This window comes from Sinocyclocheilus grahami, unplaced genomic scaffold (genome assembly GCF_001515645.1).
Source record: "Sinocyclocheilus grahami isolate Dianchi unplaced genomic scaffold, SAMN03320097.WGS_v1.1 scaffold471.1, whole genome shotgun sequence".
In the NCBI taxonomy this organism is placed as follows: domain Eukaryota; kingdom Metazoa; phylum Chordata; class Actinopteri; order Cypriniformes; family Cyprinidae; genus Sinocyclocheilus; species Sinocyclocheilus grahami.
Genome location: NW_015505650.1, coordinates 588812 through 603522, shown reverse-complemented (window position 1 = coordinate 603522; position 14711 = coordinate 588812). Strand labels below are relative to the sequence as shown.

General features: G+C 37.8%; 1 protein-coding gene across 1 annotated transcript in view; it reads left to right on the top strand.

Annotated features, from left to right (window-relative positions):
• The window catches only part of hcn4 (hyperpolarization activated cyclic nucleotide-gated potassium channel 4), an 86509-nt gene that overhangs the window by 40634 nt on the left and 31164 nt on the right, over positions 1–14711 (top strand). Inside the window, exons 3-4 of the mRNA XM_016235568.1 lie at positions 2628–2789; positions 7746–7964. Of these exons, the coding sequence (XP_016091054.1) occupies positions 2628–2789; positions 7746–7964 (381 nt within the window). The remainder of the gene's footprint in view (positions 1–2627; positions 2790–7745; positions 7965–14711) is intronic.

The window sequence follows — 14711 nt, the reverse complement described above, 5'->3', positions numbered from 1 at the left end:
TCTCGCTCCTTGACTCTTTCTTCCGCGCTCTCTCTCTCTCTCTCTCTCTCTCTCTCTCTCTCTCTCTCTCTCTCTCTGTCACTCTCTCTCTCCCTCACTCTCTCTCTGTAACTCATGGCAGGAAGGAAGGAACCCAGACTTGTTCTGACCTGTTTTCAATTATTTAATTTGTTAGTGATTCAGAAAGAAGCCATTTCTCTGACACACACACACACACACACACACGCACAGGTTTGTTTTTATGGTTTATGGGGACTCTCCATAGGCGTAATGGTTTTTATAGTGTACAGACCGTATATTCTATTGCCCTACACCAACCCGACCCCTAAACCTACCCCTCACAGGAGACTTTCTGCTATTTCAGATTTTCAATACACTCCATTCTGTGTGATTTATAAGCGTTTTGAAAAGTGGGGACATGGGGTAATGTCCTGAAAAGTCACCTTCTCCTTGTAATACCTGTCATACCTTTGTCATTATACAAATTTATGTCCTCATTTGTCACAAAAATGCGTACACACACACACACACGCACACACTCTCTCTCTCACACACACCCCACCTGCCACCCTAGAATTATCACAGAATAAAATATAAATGTAAGCAGTGTTTCATGTGCTAGTTTCACTAGGCCCAGTTCACTAACTAATTGTTTTTACATTTGTTCGTGAATCAGATAATTACTGCTTCCCGGCTAACTCCGAAGTCCTCTGAGAAATCTAATCCCGTCCGGATATGTCTGAGATTCATTGCATAATTGTTTGGTGATCCGATTCTCCGACCGCTCTCTCCACTTTCATCATGGATATAAGCCTTTTTGCCATATCCGACGAAACAATAACATGAAATCAATAAGATGCCGATCACGGAATCTAGTCGTGTTGCAGTTTTCTCGATTGTTAACATATAGGCCTCACTGATTTTAGTTGGCACTTTTTCCCCAAACCATTAATTCAGTTTTCAAAACAAAGACACGTTTCTCAAAAAGTTTAACAATGAGTAAGTTAAACATTAGGTAGCAAAACTGATGACACACCAATCAGAATATCTGCATCCTAACAACCAATCATCTACAGGGGTTTTATACTTACTTTATACTTTTATACTTTGACCAGTAGTGACTGTCAAATTTTATTTGTAACCATTTTTTATGTGTACTGCATTTTTGCAGAACTGAAAAAATGACTGCCTAGATAGTCTTGTGTCAGGAGACCAAGAAACTGCTATAGTATATACTGTAATGAAATTTGGCAGAATGTGCAGAGGATGCTAAATTTACTTTTTTAATTGTATTTTTTACTGTACTGTATCGTGCTGCATACCAAGTTCATAAACAATTCTTTGGCATTTGAACTTTTCTAGTGCTTTTCATCTACTGCAAAATTACTTTACAGTAATAAAATGAAAATGATTTTTTCCCAAAAGTTCATTGCTGAATTATACATCTGTATCTGTAATTTAATGTATGTATACTGTAACAGACATTGAGCTGCAAAACTAATTCCTGAATCCTAGTAAGAGTTTTTTGTTACAGTGTTATTGATCTCAGTGTTCACTGCAGGAAAGTCATCTGTGTGTTTGAATTGTGTGTAAGCATTTACAGTCTTTTTCAACTGCTTACACACAAAATCTTTACTTCTACACTCAAACAGCAGAAGCACACACCAAATCTGCAAAAACATACACTAATTATCGGCCTTTGACTCAGTTTTAAATTTCATAAAACACTTTTTATATATTTATTTTTATGTACATACGAACTATTAAATTCTAGAGTTAAATTATTTATATATATATTTATATAATTTACATTTTATTGATTATATATACAGTTTTATAATTTTTTATAATTAATTTAAAGTGATTTGCACTTTTATTCACATATTAACCATTACGCTAATTAATAATTAAATTATATAAATTATGTAATATACAGTATAATTTATAAATTCTACAAAAATTATAGGTATCGCTTCACAATAAGTTCTCATTTCTTAATAATGCATTAATTATTACATGAACTAACAATGAACAATATATTTCTACAGCATTTATTAACCTTTATTAATGTTAGTTCATACAAATGTTCATGTTAGTTCACAGTACATTAACTGATGTTAACAGATACAACTTTTGATTTTAATAATGTATAAATAAATATTGAACTTAACAAATGAAACCTTATTGTACAGTCTTATCAGTCTTGCATGTCATTTAAATTGATTTTAAAGTTCTTGTTCTCTGTTTTTACTAGTGCAAAATGTTAATTTAGTTCCCACTGATTGATTTAAAATGCAGCCATTTCAAATGAGCACTGTATGGATAAAATCATATATATTGTCGCATTTATTTTTCTCATGATACTGCATTGATTATTTAAATTCTTGTATCTGTATTTTTGTTTTATTTATGTGTGCAGCATACAATTAATTTCGGTTCAATTCATGAAAAATGCATGTCTAAGTAATTGCAACCTCTTAAAGTGGCATTTCCGCGTTTCATGTGTGTGGCATTGTAAGGTAGTCAGTGCTACTCTACGCCGTTTCAAATGTCAGCGATGTTCAGATTGACCTGAGTGTGACGGCTTGTGTCCAACATGTCCTGTCTCTGCTTCTGTCCCTGTTCAGATTTTTCATATGACCTATGACCTGGCCAGCGCAATGGTGCGAATCGTCAACTTGATTGGAATGATGCTGTTGCTCTGTCACTGGGACGGCTGCCTGCAGTTCCTGGTGCCGATGCTGCAGGACTTCCCCGCCGACTGCTGGGTGTCCAAGAACAAGATGGTGGTGAGTGTTTGCATACACAGGATCAGGAGCTGCTCCCATCAGGGCTCTTCACCTCCCATTCAAAGCATCTGCATGTTTCACTAGTCAGTGCTGTCCTTTTCCAGACTGATCAGAGTATTTGCATTTTATCCTCACCATGAGTTAGAACCAGCATGACTGTGAATGAGTGTGTGTTGTGACGGTAAAAATCTATCGAGAAATGTAAGACCCTTCCGAGTCCTTTTGTTTTGAACTGATGTGTTTCGAGAATCTATTTTTTGCACAGGCTTAAATTCATTTGTTATCAATTATCTGATCTTTTGCTGCATTGTGTACATCAAGATGAGATGAAGTACTTTTTTTTAAATACCTTTTTAAATATAAATTTTTTATTCTATTATGAATAAATGTTATCCATTGTTTTTGTTTTTATAAAAATAACCCTATGTATCAGTTGAATTAAGATTTTAAAATGGTGTTTGGCTGCATTTTGGTTTGTTTGTTTGTTTATTACATGTTAATCATAAAAAATAAATATTGTAGAATTAATAAATGTTATTACATTTTATAAATTATATACATTTATTTCTGTCATGACAACTCTCGGAGGGATTGGCATGGTAATGTACATGACAATGTTAATGTATTTGGTCTTGGCGGGATAGATCTGCTACGCTGCTGCTGCTGCTGCTGCAGAGCAAGTACCGAGACTTGCTACTGCCAATACATCCACAACATGCTGCTGTGAGCATGTAAGAAATATTGCTGCTGCAAATATAACATACATGAAATAACCCCCCACAAAGCAGGAGACATAGAAGGGACAATACAAGCCAAAACAAGAACAAAACACCCCCCAACAAGCAGATCTATCGCCAAGACATATGTATTGTTGCTGCTCCGAAGAGCCATGTGAACTGCATGTATTACTATCTATGTGTGCCTGGGCTACCACGCCGACCGGCTTAACAATAGTGGCCTATGGCTATGTGAGCCTGGGCTACAACGCCGACCGGCTTAAAACTAATGGCCTATGACTATGTGAGCCTGGGCTACCACGCCAACCAGCTTAACAATAGTGGCCTATGGCTATGTGAGCCTGGGCTACCACGCCGACCGGCTTAACAATAGTGGCCTATGACTATGTGAGCCTGGGCTACCACGCCGACCCCCCGTTGAAATGCATACAAAAGAATGCTTATTCATTTAACCTGTTTTATGTCCGTTACTATCGGCATGTCCTCACGCGATCACATATGCTATAAACTGCGTTTTTCACCAGCTGTATAAACACAGATGCTAAATGCTGCTGCTAATATGCTTAATATTCGCTCCTGCATATGCAAAACTGCTAACATGACACTTAGTTTAAACTTGATTATAGTTGCTCATTTTTTAATTCAATTAGGCAGACCACGCACTACACACGTTTTCATGATGACGAAGAACTGCAATGTAGCGTGAAAGCGAAAAACATGATAATCAAACCCAAACAGATGTTTTGTTTTGGCAGAGTATCTGAGGCACGAGCTGTAAAGGCTCCGCCCTATTCTGGAAAAGTGGGCGGGGAACAGCAGCTCATTTGTATTTAACGATGCATGTACAAAAACAGCGTTTTTCTTTTCATAACCACAGAAACAGGCATTTTCATCATTATCTATGTGAGCCTGGGCTACCACGCCGACCCCCCGTTGAAATGCATACAAAAGAATGCTTATTCATTTAACCTGTTTTATGTCCGTTACTATCGGCATGTCCTCACGCGATCACATATGCTATAAACTGCGTTTTTCACCAGCTGTATAAACACAGATGCTAAATGCTGCTGCTAATATGCTTAATATTCGCTCCTGCATATGCAAAACTGCTAACATGACACTTAGTTTAAACTTGATTATAGTTGCTCATTTTTTAATTCAATTAGGCAGGCCACGCACTACACACGTTTTCATGATGACGAAGAACTGCAATGTAGCGTGAAAGCGAAAAACATGATAATCAAACCCAAACAGATGTTTTGTTTTGGCAGAGTATCTGAGGCACGAGCTGTAAAGGCTCCGCCCTATTCTGGAAAAGTGGGCGGGGAACAGCAGCTTGTACAAACAACGATGCATGTACAAAAACAGCGTTTTTCTTTTCATAACCACAGAAACAGGCATTTTCATCATTATTGTATCGTATTTTGAGCTGAAACTTCACAGACACATTCTGGGGACACCTGAGGCTTATTTTGCATCTTGTAAAAAGGGGCATAATAGGTCCCCTTTAATTTCCTTCTGTTTTAATCAAGGGGACAGGTGGCCACCGAGTCCCCAGCGTCCAGAGAGAGAGAGGACAGTCTTGTTCCTGACACCCATGAGATTTAGTTTCCTTAGCTGAATGCCAGAGACCCGATCCGGGACCCTGAATCAGCCCGACGAGAGCGAGAATGGCAAAACTCCTCTCAGGATCTGCCATGTATTGCTGTAGTTTATCGATGGGGCCTGCGGCGACTCGCCAGCTTCCCTGAGGAGTAATTGGTGGTCTGTGATTGCCCCGGTCCTACAATAACATAAAACCAGTGATCAAATTCAAACAAGCATGTTATCAGTCAGCAGGGAGCTCTGCAGACAACAGACGCATCGCGGGGCGATGCAAACTGTGAGACTATCATAAAAAAAGCAGCTTAGATTTGCTCTGCTTAGTATTTAAATTCTTTCATGTCACCAGGGTCTAAAATTAACATTCAGCCAAAAAATTATAACTTTGCTTAGTTGCACCTTTGTTTTCATTTCTTAATATGAACTAACAATGAACAATTCTTCTACAGCATTTATTAATGTTAATTTCAACATTTACTAATACATTTGTACAATTTTACAGTTGTATTTGGTAACGTCAGTTAAAGGAATAGTTCACCCAAAATGAATATTATTTGAAAATATACTCACCCTCAGGTCATCCGAAGTTAGGATGAGTTTGTTTCTTCATCAGATTTGGAGAAATGTAGCATTGCATCACTTGCTCTGCAGTGAATGGGTGCCGTCAGAATGAGAGTCCAAACAGCTGATAAAAACATCACAATAATCCACAGCACTCCAGTCCATCAGTTAATGTCTTCTGAAGAGAAAAGCTGAAACTAATCCAGCATTAAGATGTTTTTAACTAAAATACGAGTCATAATCCATAATAACTCTTCCTCCAGTGAGTCAGTGTTCTGGTCTGAATCAGGAGAGAAATCTGCACAGATCAAGCAGCGTTTAAACAGCTCTAAACAAATATGTGGCTGGATTTTGATGTGAGAGATGACAGGAGATGCACTTTTTCACTGGAGGAAGAGTTATTATGGATTATGGACTCGTATTTGAGTTAAAAACATCTTAATGCTGGATTTGTTTCAGCTTTTGTCTTCTCCAGATGTTAACTGATGGACTGGAGTGCTGTGGATTACTTGTGGATTATTGTGATGTTTTTATCAGCTGTTTGGACTCTCATTCTGACGGCACCCATTCACTGCAGAGCAGCTGATGCAATGCTACATTTCTCCAAATCTGATGAAGAAACAAACTCTTTCCAATCTCAGATAGTCTGATTGTGAGGACAGTTTCAGCAAATTTTCATTTTTGGGTGAACTATTCCTTTAATGCACTAATGCATTCCTCTCAATATTTTAAATACATACGCATGCGTTAAAGTCAAATAGGGCCACGCTACCTTTTCTGTATCTGTATTTTTTCAGATTCACCTTTGATGCCTGCAGCTCATTCAGGTTGTTAAATCCAGCTATTCCAGTAACAGGGCTGTCATTATGAAACAGTATTATCTTTTCCTCTTTTTGGAGAGCTGTAATAAGCTGTCGCTCTCTCAGGATTGAGCCCCTACAGAAATGAGTCTGAAAGCAATCTGGACATGTCACCTCAGACGGAGCCAATATTGATTCCTCACGGACTCGCGCACACATCCACAGGACAAGGGCAATTTATTCACTATTTTAGAGATACGCAGAAATTTCACATCTTTCTAAATAGCTGACCCAGTTTTCTCCAGCTCGGATTTCTCTTTTTCAGCCTCATTTATTCCTGTTTTCATTCTATGTCACTGTGTTTTCTCCCACCACAAACTCTCAGGAGTCAAACTGGATTCATATGCATGCAGTCATTGGAAGCGTTTGAACTTTTTGTTTCATACATACATGTAGGTTTGTGCAGCTGAAAAGATTATACCTTAATATTTTTCAACCTTTTGATGATATTTGATCTATTTATGCATTCAAAATGTTTAAAGCAAGAAATAGTAAAGGTCTAGTTAAAAATAATCAAGGCACACTGTTTTTCATTTTATAAACTCAGCGAATATTGATATTTAACTATTTGCATTTATTTGCATGAATGTAACTATTGTAAGTAATAAATAACAATATGTACATTTAGTTAATAAAATTAAATTAATAAAACATTTTAATATAAAACAATTTGGACAGAGATTTCTGTAACATTTTATTAACAAATTGGATCAGATTATTGAATATATTCATTAAAACATTTAAACTTATTCACAGAAATCAACTTAGCAGTGCCATTTTTGTAAGATAGGTGTAATTTTTGTATAATTGAGATTATTATTGTATTTATTAATATTTTTAATCAGTATTTATTTTTATATTTTTCAGTTTCATTTTAGTTAAAGTTTTAGTAATTTTGTGTGCGTGTTTTATGTGTCTATATAGAGTTTATTAATTTGTTTTAAATTTTAAAAGTATTAAAAATATATGTTCTTTTTTTTTTTTTTTAATTAGTCTAATCGAATTTTCTTGAATTGGAAAAAAATAATAATCATCACAATATATTATAATGTTGTTTATTTTTATATCACTAGCAAAGTCATTGTGAATATATCATGAATATTAAGGTATATCAGTATGTAAACATTGTATAGTTCATCTATCAGGAGGACATAAACTGTTTGTGATGGTCTCTCGTTCTCGCTCTCTCCTTTCAGAACGACACGTGGGGTCAGCAGTATTCTTACGCTCTCTTCAAGGCCATGAGTCACATGCTGTGTATCGGATATGGCATGTATCCACCTGTCGGCATGACAGACGTGTGGCTGACCATCCTCAGCATGATTGTGGGTGCGACCTGCTACGCCATGTTTGTCGGGCACGCCACGGCGCTGATCCAGTCGCTGGACTCCTCACGCAGGCAATATCAGGAAAAGGTGAGTGTCGTCCAGTTGGTTTTAAATTTTAAAAGTATTTAAAAAATTTTTTCTTTTTTTTTTTTTTTTTAATTAGTCTAATCGAATTTTCTTGAATTGGAAAAAAAAAAGAATAATCATCACAATATATTATAATGTTGTTTATTTTTATATCACTAGCAAAGTCATTGTGAATATATCATGAATATTAAGGTATATCAGTATGTAAACATTGTGTAGTTCATCTATCAGGAGGACATAAACTGTTTGTGATGGTCTCTCGTTCTCGCTCTCTCCTTTCAGAACGACACGTGGGGTCAGCAGTATTCTTACGCTCTCTTCAAGGCCATGAGTCACATGCTGTGTATCGGATATGGCATGTATCCACCTGTCGGCATGACAGACGTGTGGCTGACCATCCTCAGCATGATTGTGGGTGCGACCTGCTACGCCATGTTTGTCGGGCACGCCACGGCGCTGATCCAGTCGCTGGACTCCTCACGCAGGCAATATCAGGAAAAGGTGAGTGTCGTCCAGTTGGTTAACATAATGAGGAAATCACAGAAACAGTAGGGAAAGCTTCCTGCGCAAGGTGCTGCATTATGGGTTTATCACCTGTAGTGGAGACAAGACTGCAGGGGCTCTTGTGTATGAGAATGATGTGTGAATTATGGGTGAAATGTGTAATTTCTTCTGTTGTGGCAAAAAAAAGAGGCAAAAATAAATATAAAAAAATATTTTTATCATGTTAATGGTGTTTTTCCATGCAAAAGTCACAACCATGATACTAGGGTGGTTTCCAGGGCGTTGCTAGGCGTTTCCAGGGTGTTGCTAGGTGGTTGCTTTATAGTGACACCAAAATTAATTTACGAAGATAATGCTAGGGGATTGCTAGGTGGTTGCTAAAGTGTTCTGGGTGGTCTCCAGAGTGTTGCTAGATGGTTGCTATGTAGTGGCACCAAAGTAAATTTCAACAATAGCTAGATTTTAAAAATGTAAATGGCATTTACCCATGCAAAAAAGTCATAACCACAATGCTAGAGTGTTGTGACTGGTTTCTAGGGCGTTGCTAGGTGGTTACTAGGGTGTTCTGAGTGGTTTCCAGGGCGTTGCTAGGTACTAGTGCCAGAGTGAACTTTAAAAAAAAAATAGATTTTACAAATGTTAATAGTGTTTGTCCAAGCAAAAGTCAAAACCATGATGCAAGGGTGTTGTGACTGGTTTCTAAGGTGGTGCTAGGTGGTCGCTAGGGTGTTCTGAGTGGTTTTCATGGTGTTGCTAGGTACTAGTGCCAGAGTGAACTTTAAAAAAATAACTCGATTTTACAAATTTTAATGGTGTTTGCCCATGCAAAAGTTACAACCATGATACTATGGTGTTGTAGGTGGTTTCCAGGGTGTTGCTAGGTGTTTGCTATGCAATGGCAGCAAAGTGAATTGTAACAGTACTAGAGTGTTGCGAGTGGGTTCCAGGGTGTTGCTATGTGGTTGCTATGTAGTGGCACCAAAGTGAATTTGAACAATAACTAGATTTTAAAAATGTAAATAGCATTTGCCCATGCAAATATCATAACCACAATGCTAGAGTGTTTTGACTGGTTTCTAGGGCCTTGCTATGTGGTTACTAGGGTGTTCTGAGTGGTTTCCAGGGCGTTGCTAGTTACTAGCACCAGAGTGAATTGTAAAAATAAATCGATTTTACAAATATTAATGGTGTTTGCCCAACAAAAGTCATAACCACAATGCTAGAGTGTTGTGACTGGTTTCTAGGGTGTTGCTAGGTGGTTACTAGGGTGTCCAGAGTGGTTTCCAGGTCTTTGCTTGGTGGTTGCTATGTAGTAACACCAAAGTGAATTGTAAAAAGAACAGAATATAGAATAAGAACTGCAGACTGAACCAGGTAATGAACCAGCCAAACTTTGAAACTGCGAGGTTAAAACAGGATATTCATGAAGCTTGGAAGCAAGAAAATCTGTGAAGGAAGAAAGACAATTATGTAGAATATGAGTGTGTGGAGAAAACACAGTCCAGCTGGATGACAGCATGACACTTATAAACTCATCTAAGCACACTAACATGATTACCACAGTTCCGGCCGGCTACTTTAATTCACAATAATGCACTTATAACGGCCCATAAACAACCGACTCGAGAGCGCAGATTTTAATATTCACTCGCAGGGAGTTTTAGCTCTGATGATTGAAATTAAATTCAGAAGGGCTTTTTGAAACAACCCCAAGTATTAAACTTGAGGATGTGCGTCATCATGCAGCGTTTGTGCTCCAGACTTCAGAAAATTGAGTTGTTTTTGTAGTTGCACGTCTGTAGTTTCCTATCCAGTCCTGTATGAGTGGTTGACCTCACCTCACTCGTGGTCAGCGGGCAGTACGGTGTGCCAGGCGAGTCCCTCATGCCCGCTGCATGGGCAGACCTCAGTCCCTTCCCTGATGCCCACCTCAACATGGGCAGATCGCCACATGGTGCACCATCTGTTGAGAGACGAGGGATGGAAAAAGTGAGAAGAGTTGGAGAAGATATAAAGAGGGAAAGAGAAGATCAAAAGGAAGATGCAGGGGTCTTACAGACGCCCCAGATCGTCTGAGTCACAGATACAACAGATACAGCATTAACATTAGAAACTAGAAGAAAATGGAGTGGTCGCAGGTTTTTAAGGGTGGTTACTAGGGCATTTCTAGGTGGTTGTTAAGATCTGAGTGTAGTTGCTACTCTATGTAGGGCCCTGTGATTTCTGAGATGTGGAAAATGTGGATGGAATTGCAGAAACCATTTACTGGATAATGTGAAATGTCACGGATTTTGGCAAATTTTGGATGAATAAAGCAAAAGTAGTGCTGTACACTTAATTAAATCTTGACTAGTATCTGTGAATATTAAAGCACAAAAAGACCGCTATATGATGTCTGCATGTTTTGCTTGTTTCTGTGTGAATGAGCGCCACAGTTTCACATATATCGTCTGAGTCACAGATACAACAGATACAGCATTAACATTAGAAACTAGAAGAAAATGGAGTGGTCGCAGGTTTTTAAGGGTGGTTACTAGGGCATTTCTAGGTGGTTGTTAAGATCTGAGTGTAGTTGCTACTTTATGTAGGGCCCTGTGATTTCTGAGATGTGGAAAATGTGGATGGAATTGCAGAAACCATTTACTGGATAATGTGAAATGTCACGGATTTTGGCAAATTTTGGATGAATAAAGCGAAAGTAGTGCTGTACACTTAATTAAATCTTGACTAGTATCTGTGAATATTAAAGCACAAAAAGACCGCTATACGATGTCTGCATGTTTTGCTTGTTTCTGTGTGAATGAGCGCCACAGTTTCACATTTCACCATTTCTTTCGATAAAAACAATCGTCAGAGACACAGAACTCAAAGGTCTTCACTACAACCCGCCAAAATAAAAGTTCAGTTTAACTTGAAGAAATTATGACATATATTACAATTGGACAGCAGAATGTACTTGTCAAAGTATTATAGTATTATAGTATAGTATTATATAACAAAGTATCCTGTTATATTCACACAATCTTTCGTCCATTAATCCCCAAACAGTAATCCTCTGTTGTGCAGCACTTTGTTAGCAAAAAAAAGGTTCAAATTTCACTTAAATATATTTTTAAAGATTTATTAAATTTAATAAAATTTTATAAATGTAATAAAATTAAATATAATTTAAAATTAAATAAACAACATTATTTAAATTTAATAAAAATTTATGCATAAAAATGGTAGGCATTCAATTCATTACCACTGTTTAAAAAAAAGAATTTCTGAGAAAAAAAAGCATTTTTTTTATAGGAACTATTATTGTTGCAATTTTGATAAATTATTATATTTTCATATTTCATATTTTAAGTTTGATTAATTTAATTAGACATACTTTTGATTATTATTACAATGTAATTAAACCATTAAAACGAAAATGGAAAGCACAGAATTTAGAAAAAATAAATAAATGAAATTTAGGAAAAATAAAAGAGATTTCTTAAGGCCCTAGCTATGGTGTTTGTGGTGGTTTTTATCTTACCATGTTGTGAGTGCTTGTGAGGGAATTACTGTGCAGTTGATGCAGTGTTCTGAGTGGTTATTAGTGGGTTGCTAAGTGGTTGCTAGGGTGTTGTGGATGGTTGCTAGGTGTTTTCTTCCTGTCTGGTGTTCAGGAGTCCTTGCATCCTTATGTTTCTGTGATCTTCTGGTCTGTTGATGTGGTTTGGGTCCCTCCTTCAATGTGTGTCTGTGGGATTTTTTCACCTGTTTTATGATCCGGCAGGAAAAAAAAGAGTGCAATAAAGAAATATGTGCAATAGTAATAGTAAAAGCAGACTAAAAGCACATAAAGAGGGAGCTGGGATGCTCTTAGAGAGAGAAAGCTGCGAGAATTACATCAACCTCTTGACTTTTTCAGGAAATTGTTTTTGTGTCATATAGGACAAAAATAGGAGACACAGAGACGAGTGAATGATAAGAAATACTGTAATACTGAAGAAGTGACTGGTGATTTTGAGACCATAACATGCTGTATTTATTTTAAAATCATGCATTTGAAGTCAGCACATTGTTGTGATCTCAATCTGAAACTCCAGAGGAGACGCACACGGAGTCTTTTTCTCAGGAGAAACATCTGAGAAGCAGGACACTTCAGTAAAAGTCTCAGTTTGCACTATATTTGATCTCGGTTCAGTCTGAGACGTTAAACAGATGTCATCTTTAAAATCTCTCTCCCGATCCTGTTCTTAGATGAGTCTGAGCATGCGGTGGGAATTGAGCATTTGGCTTATGACTGGTTCGGTTTGTCTGATACTTCGTTGTGAATCTTTAATGCCTGCAGCTTATGTATTTACTGCAGGAGCGGCGCGGCACGGCTTATTCAGACCTTTTAGGGAGATTGTTAGATTTCTTGATTTGAAGATGATGTTAAATCACAGAGGACAGACAGAGATCTGTGAACACTTTAATCTAATGGCCTCTCCAGTATGTCTTTGTTTTACATTTATGCTACATGAGATGATGTGGTGAGGAATAGCCCGAGGGTTCGAGGGGATGCGCTAGTGCTGTTAAAGATTAAAGAAATTGATCATTTGTCATTAATAATTTGATCAATATGAGATGTCATCTTTAAAATCTCTCTCCCGATCCTGTTCTTAGATGAGTCTGAGCATGCGGTGGGAATTGAGCATTTGGCTTATGACTGGTTCGGTTTGTCTGATACTTCGTTGTGAATCTTTAATGCCTGCAGCTTATGTATTTACTGCAGGAGCGGCGCGGCACGGCTTATTCAGACCTTTTAGGGAGATTGTTAGATTTCTTGATTTGAAGATGATGTTAAATCACAGAGGACAGACAGAGATCTGTGAACACTTTAATCTAATCTTTGTTTTACATTTATGCTACATGAGATGATGTGGTGAGGAATAGCCCGAGGGTTCGAGGGGATGCGCTAGTGCTGTTAAAGATTAAAGAAATTGATCATTTGTCATTAATAATTTGATCAATATAGGTGACTGGCATTTAATCAGTTTGCAGCCATGAATTATACAAGTACATAAATTAAAGGTATTGATACTGAACATAAATGTGTTACAATACAACACTGAAATCGTGAGAGAAAATACTAGAACTCAGATACTAAGTATGCAGTATGCAAAAAATAAGTGATTTTCTTACTCAGTATTTTTGTCTTTAAACAAGAAAAATATCTGGACATGGAGTAAAAAAGTCATTGATTTTTGATTTTCAAAAAAAAAAAAACTTTTTTAGTTTAACAGATATTCACATAGAAAACAGCTATTTTACATTATAATAATATTTAAAATTTTTACTGTACTTTTAATCAAATCAATGCAGACTTGGTGAGCAGAAGAGACTTTTTTCAGAAACAAAAACGGTAGTGTGTTTTCTAGTTGAACTGAAATGCTGGTGGTTAGTGAATATAGCATAGTTAACTTTTTTATATACTGTATGTACGTTAACCGTCTCTGGCTTATGCAGACTCATGCAAAAGTGCTGCAACTGTTTAGAAAATTAGTGATCGTTCCCATTTAATTCTGTCATCTGGTTTAGAAGAATTTCGCAAACTCATTCATCCTAATAATGAGTCTGCGGAGCGCTCTGTCCCGGAACATCCTCCCCTCCGTCTCGTTTCGTCTGGTCTGGTCTGCTGGCCTGTTTTTGGAGGTTCAGAACTGCCAAGTGGGTTAACCAGCCATTTGGTCTCCCGGTGGACGTGGCCTCTGAGCTGCGGGTCAAACGGCGATCCGTTAATGCGCCAAACGTCCCATAGCAACCTGCTCCTATGGCAACGCAACTCACAATTCATTGCGTGCCAGACCCTGCAGCCAGGCATCCTGTAGAGGAGACTTTAGCACGGTAAACACAGATTAATATGGAGGCGAGGGAGGCCGTGTGTCCGTTCGTTAGCTTGACTAATGTGCTCTCAGAACATTTCCCTGCGCTGTCAGAAGACAGATAGACAGGAAAGACTGTGTGTGTGTGTGTGTGTGTGTGTGTGTGTGTGTGTGTGTGTGTTTAACAGATAGAGACAGAACGACACGCACACACACACCTGGCTGTAGTACTTCTGCTGTTATTCTATTAGACAGTAGCCAGCGGGTTCCTCTTCAAACCAGTTCTTGTCCAGGAAAGATGAGACGCAACCTGACGGAATCCTCACATGCACGAGAACGGCCATGTGACATTTGGTTTGAGATGGATTTACATGGAGTAAATCACACGTACACACACACACAC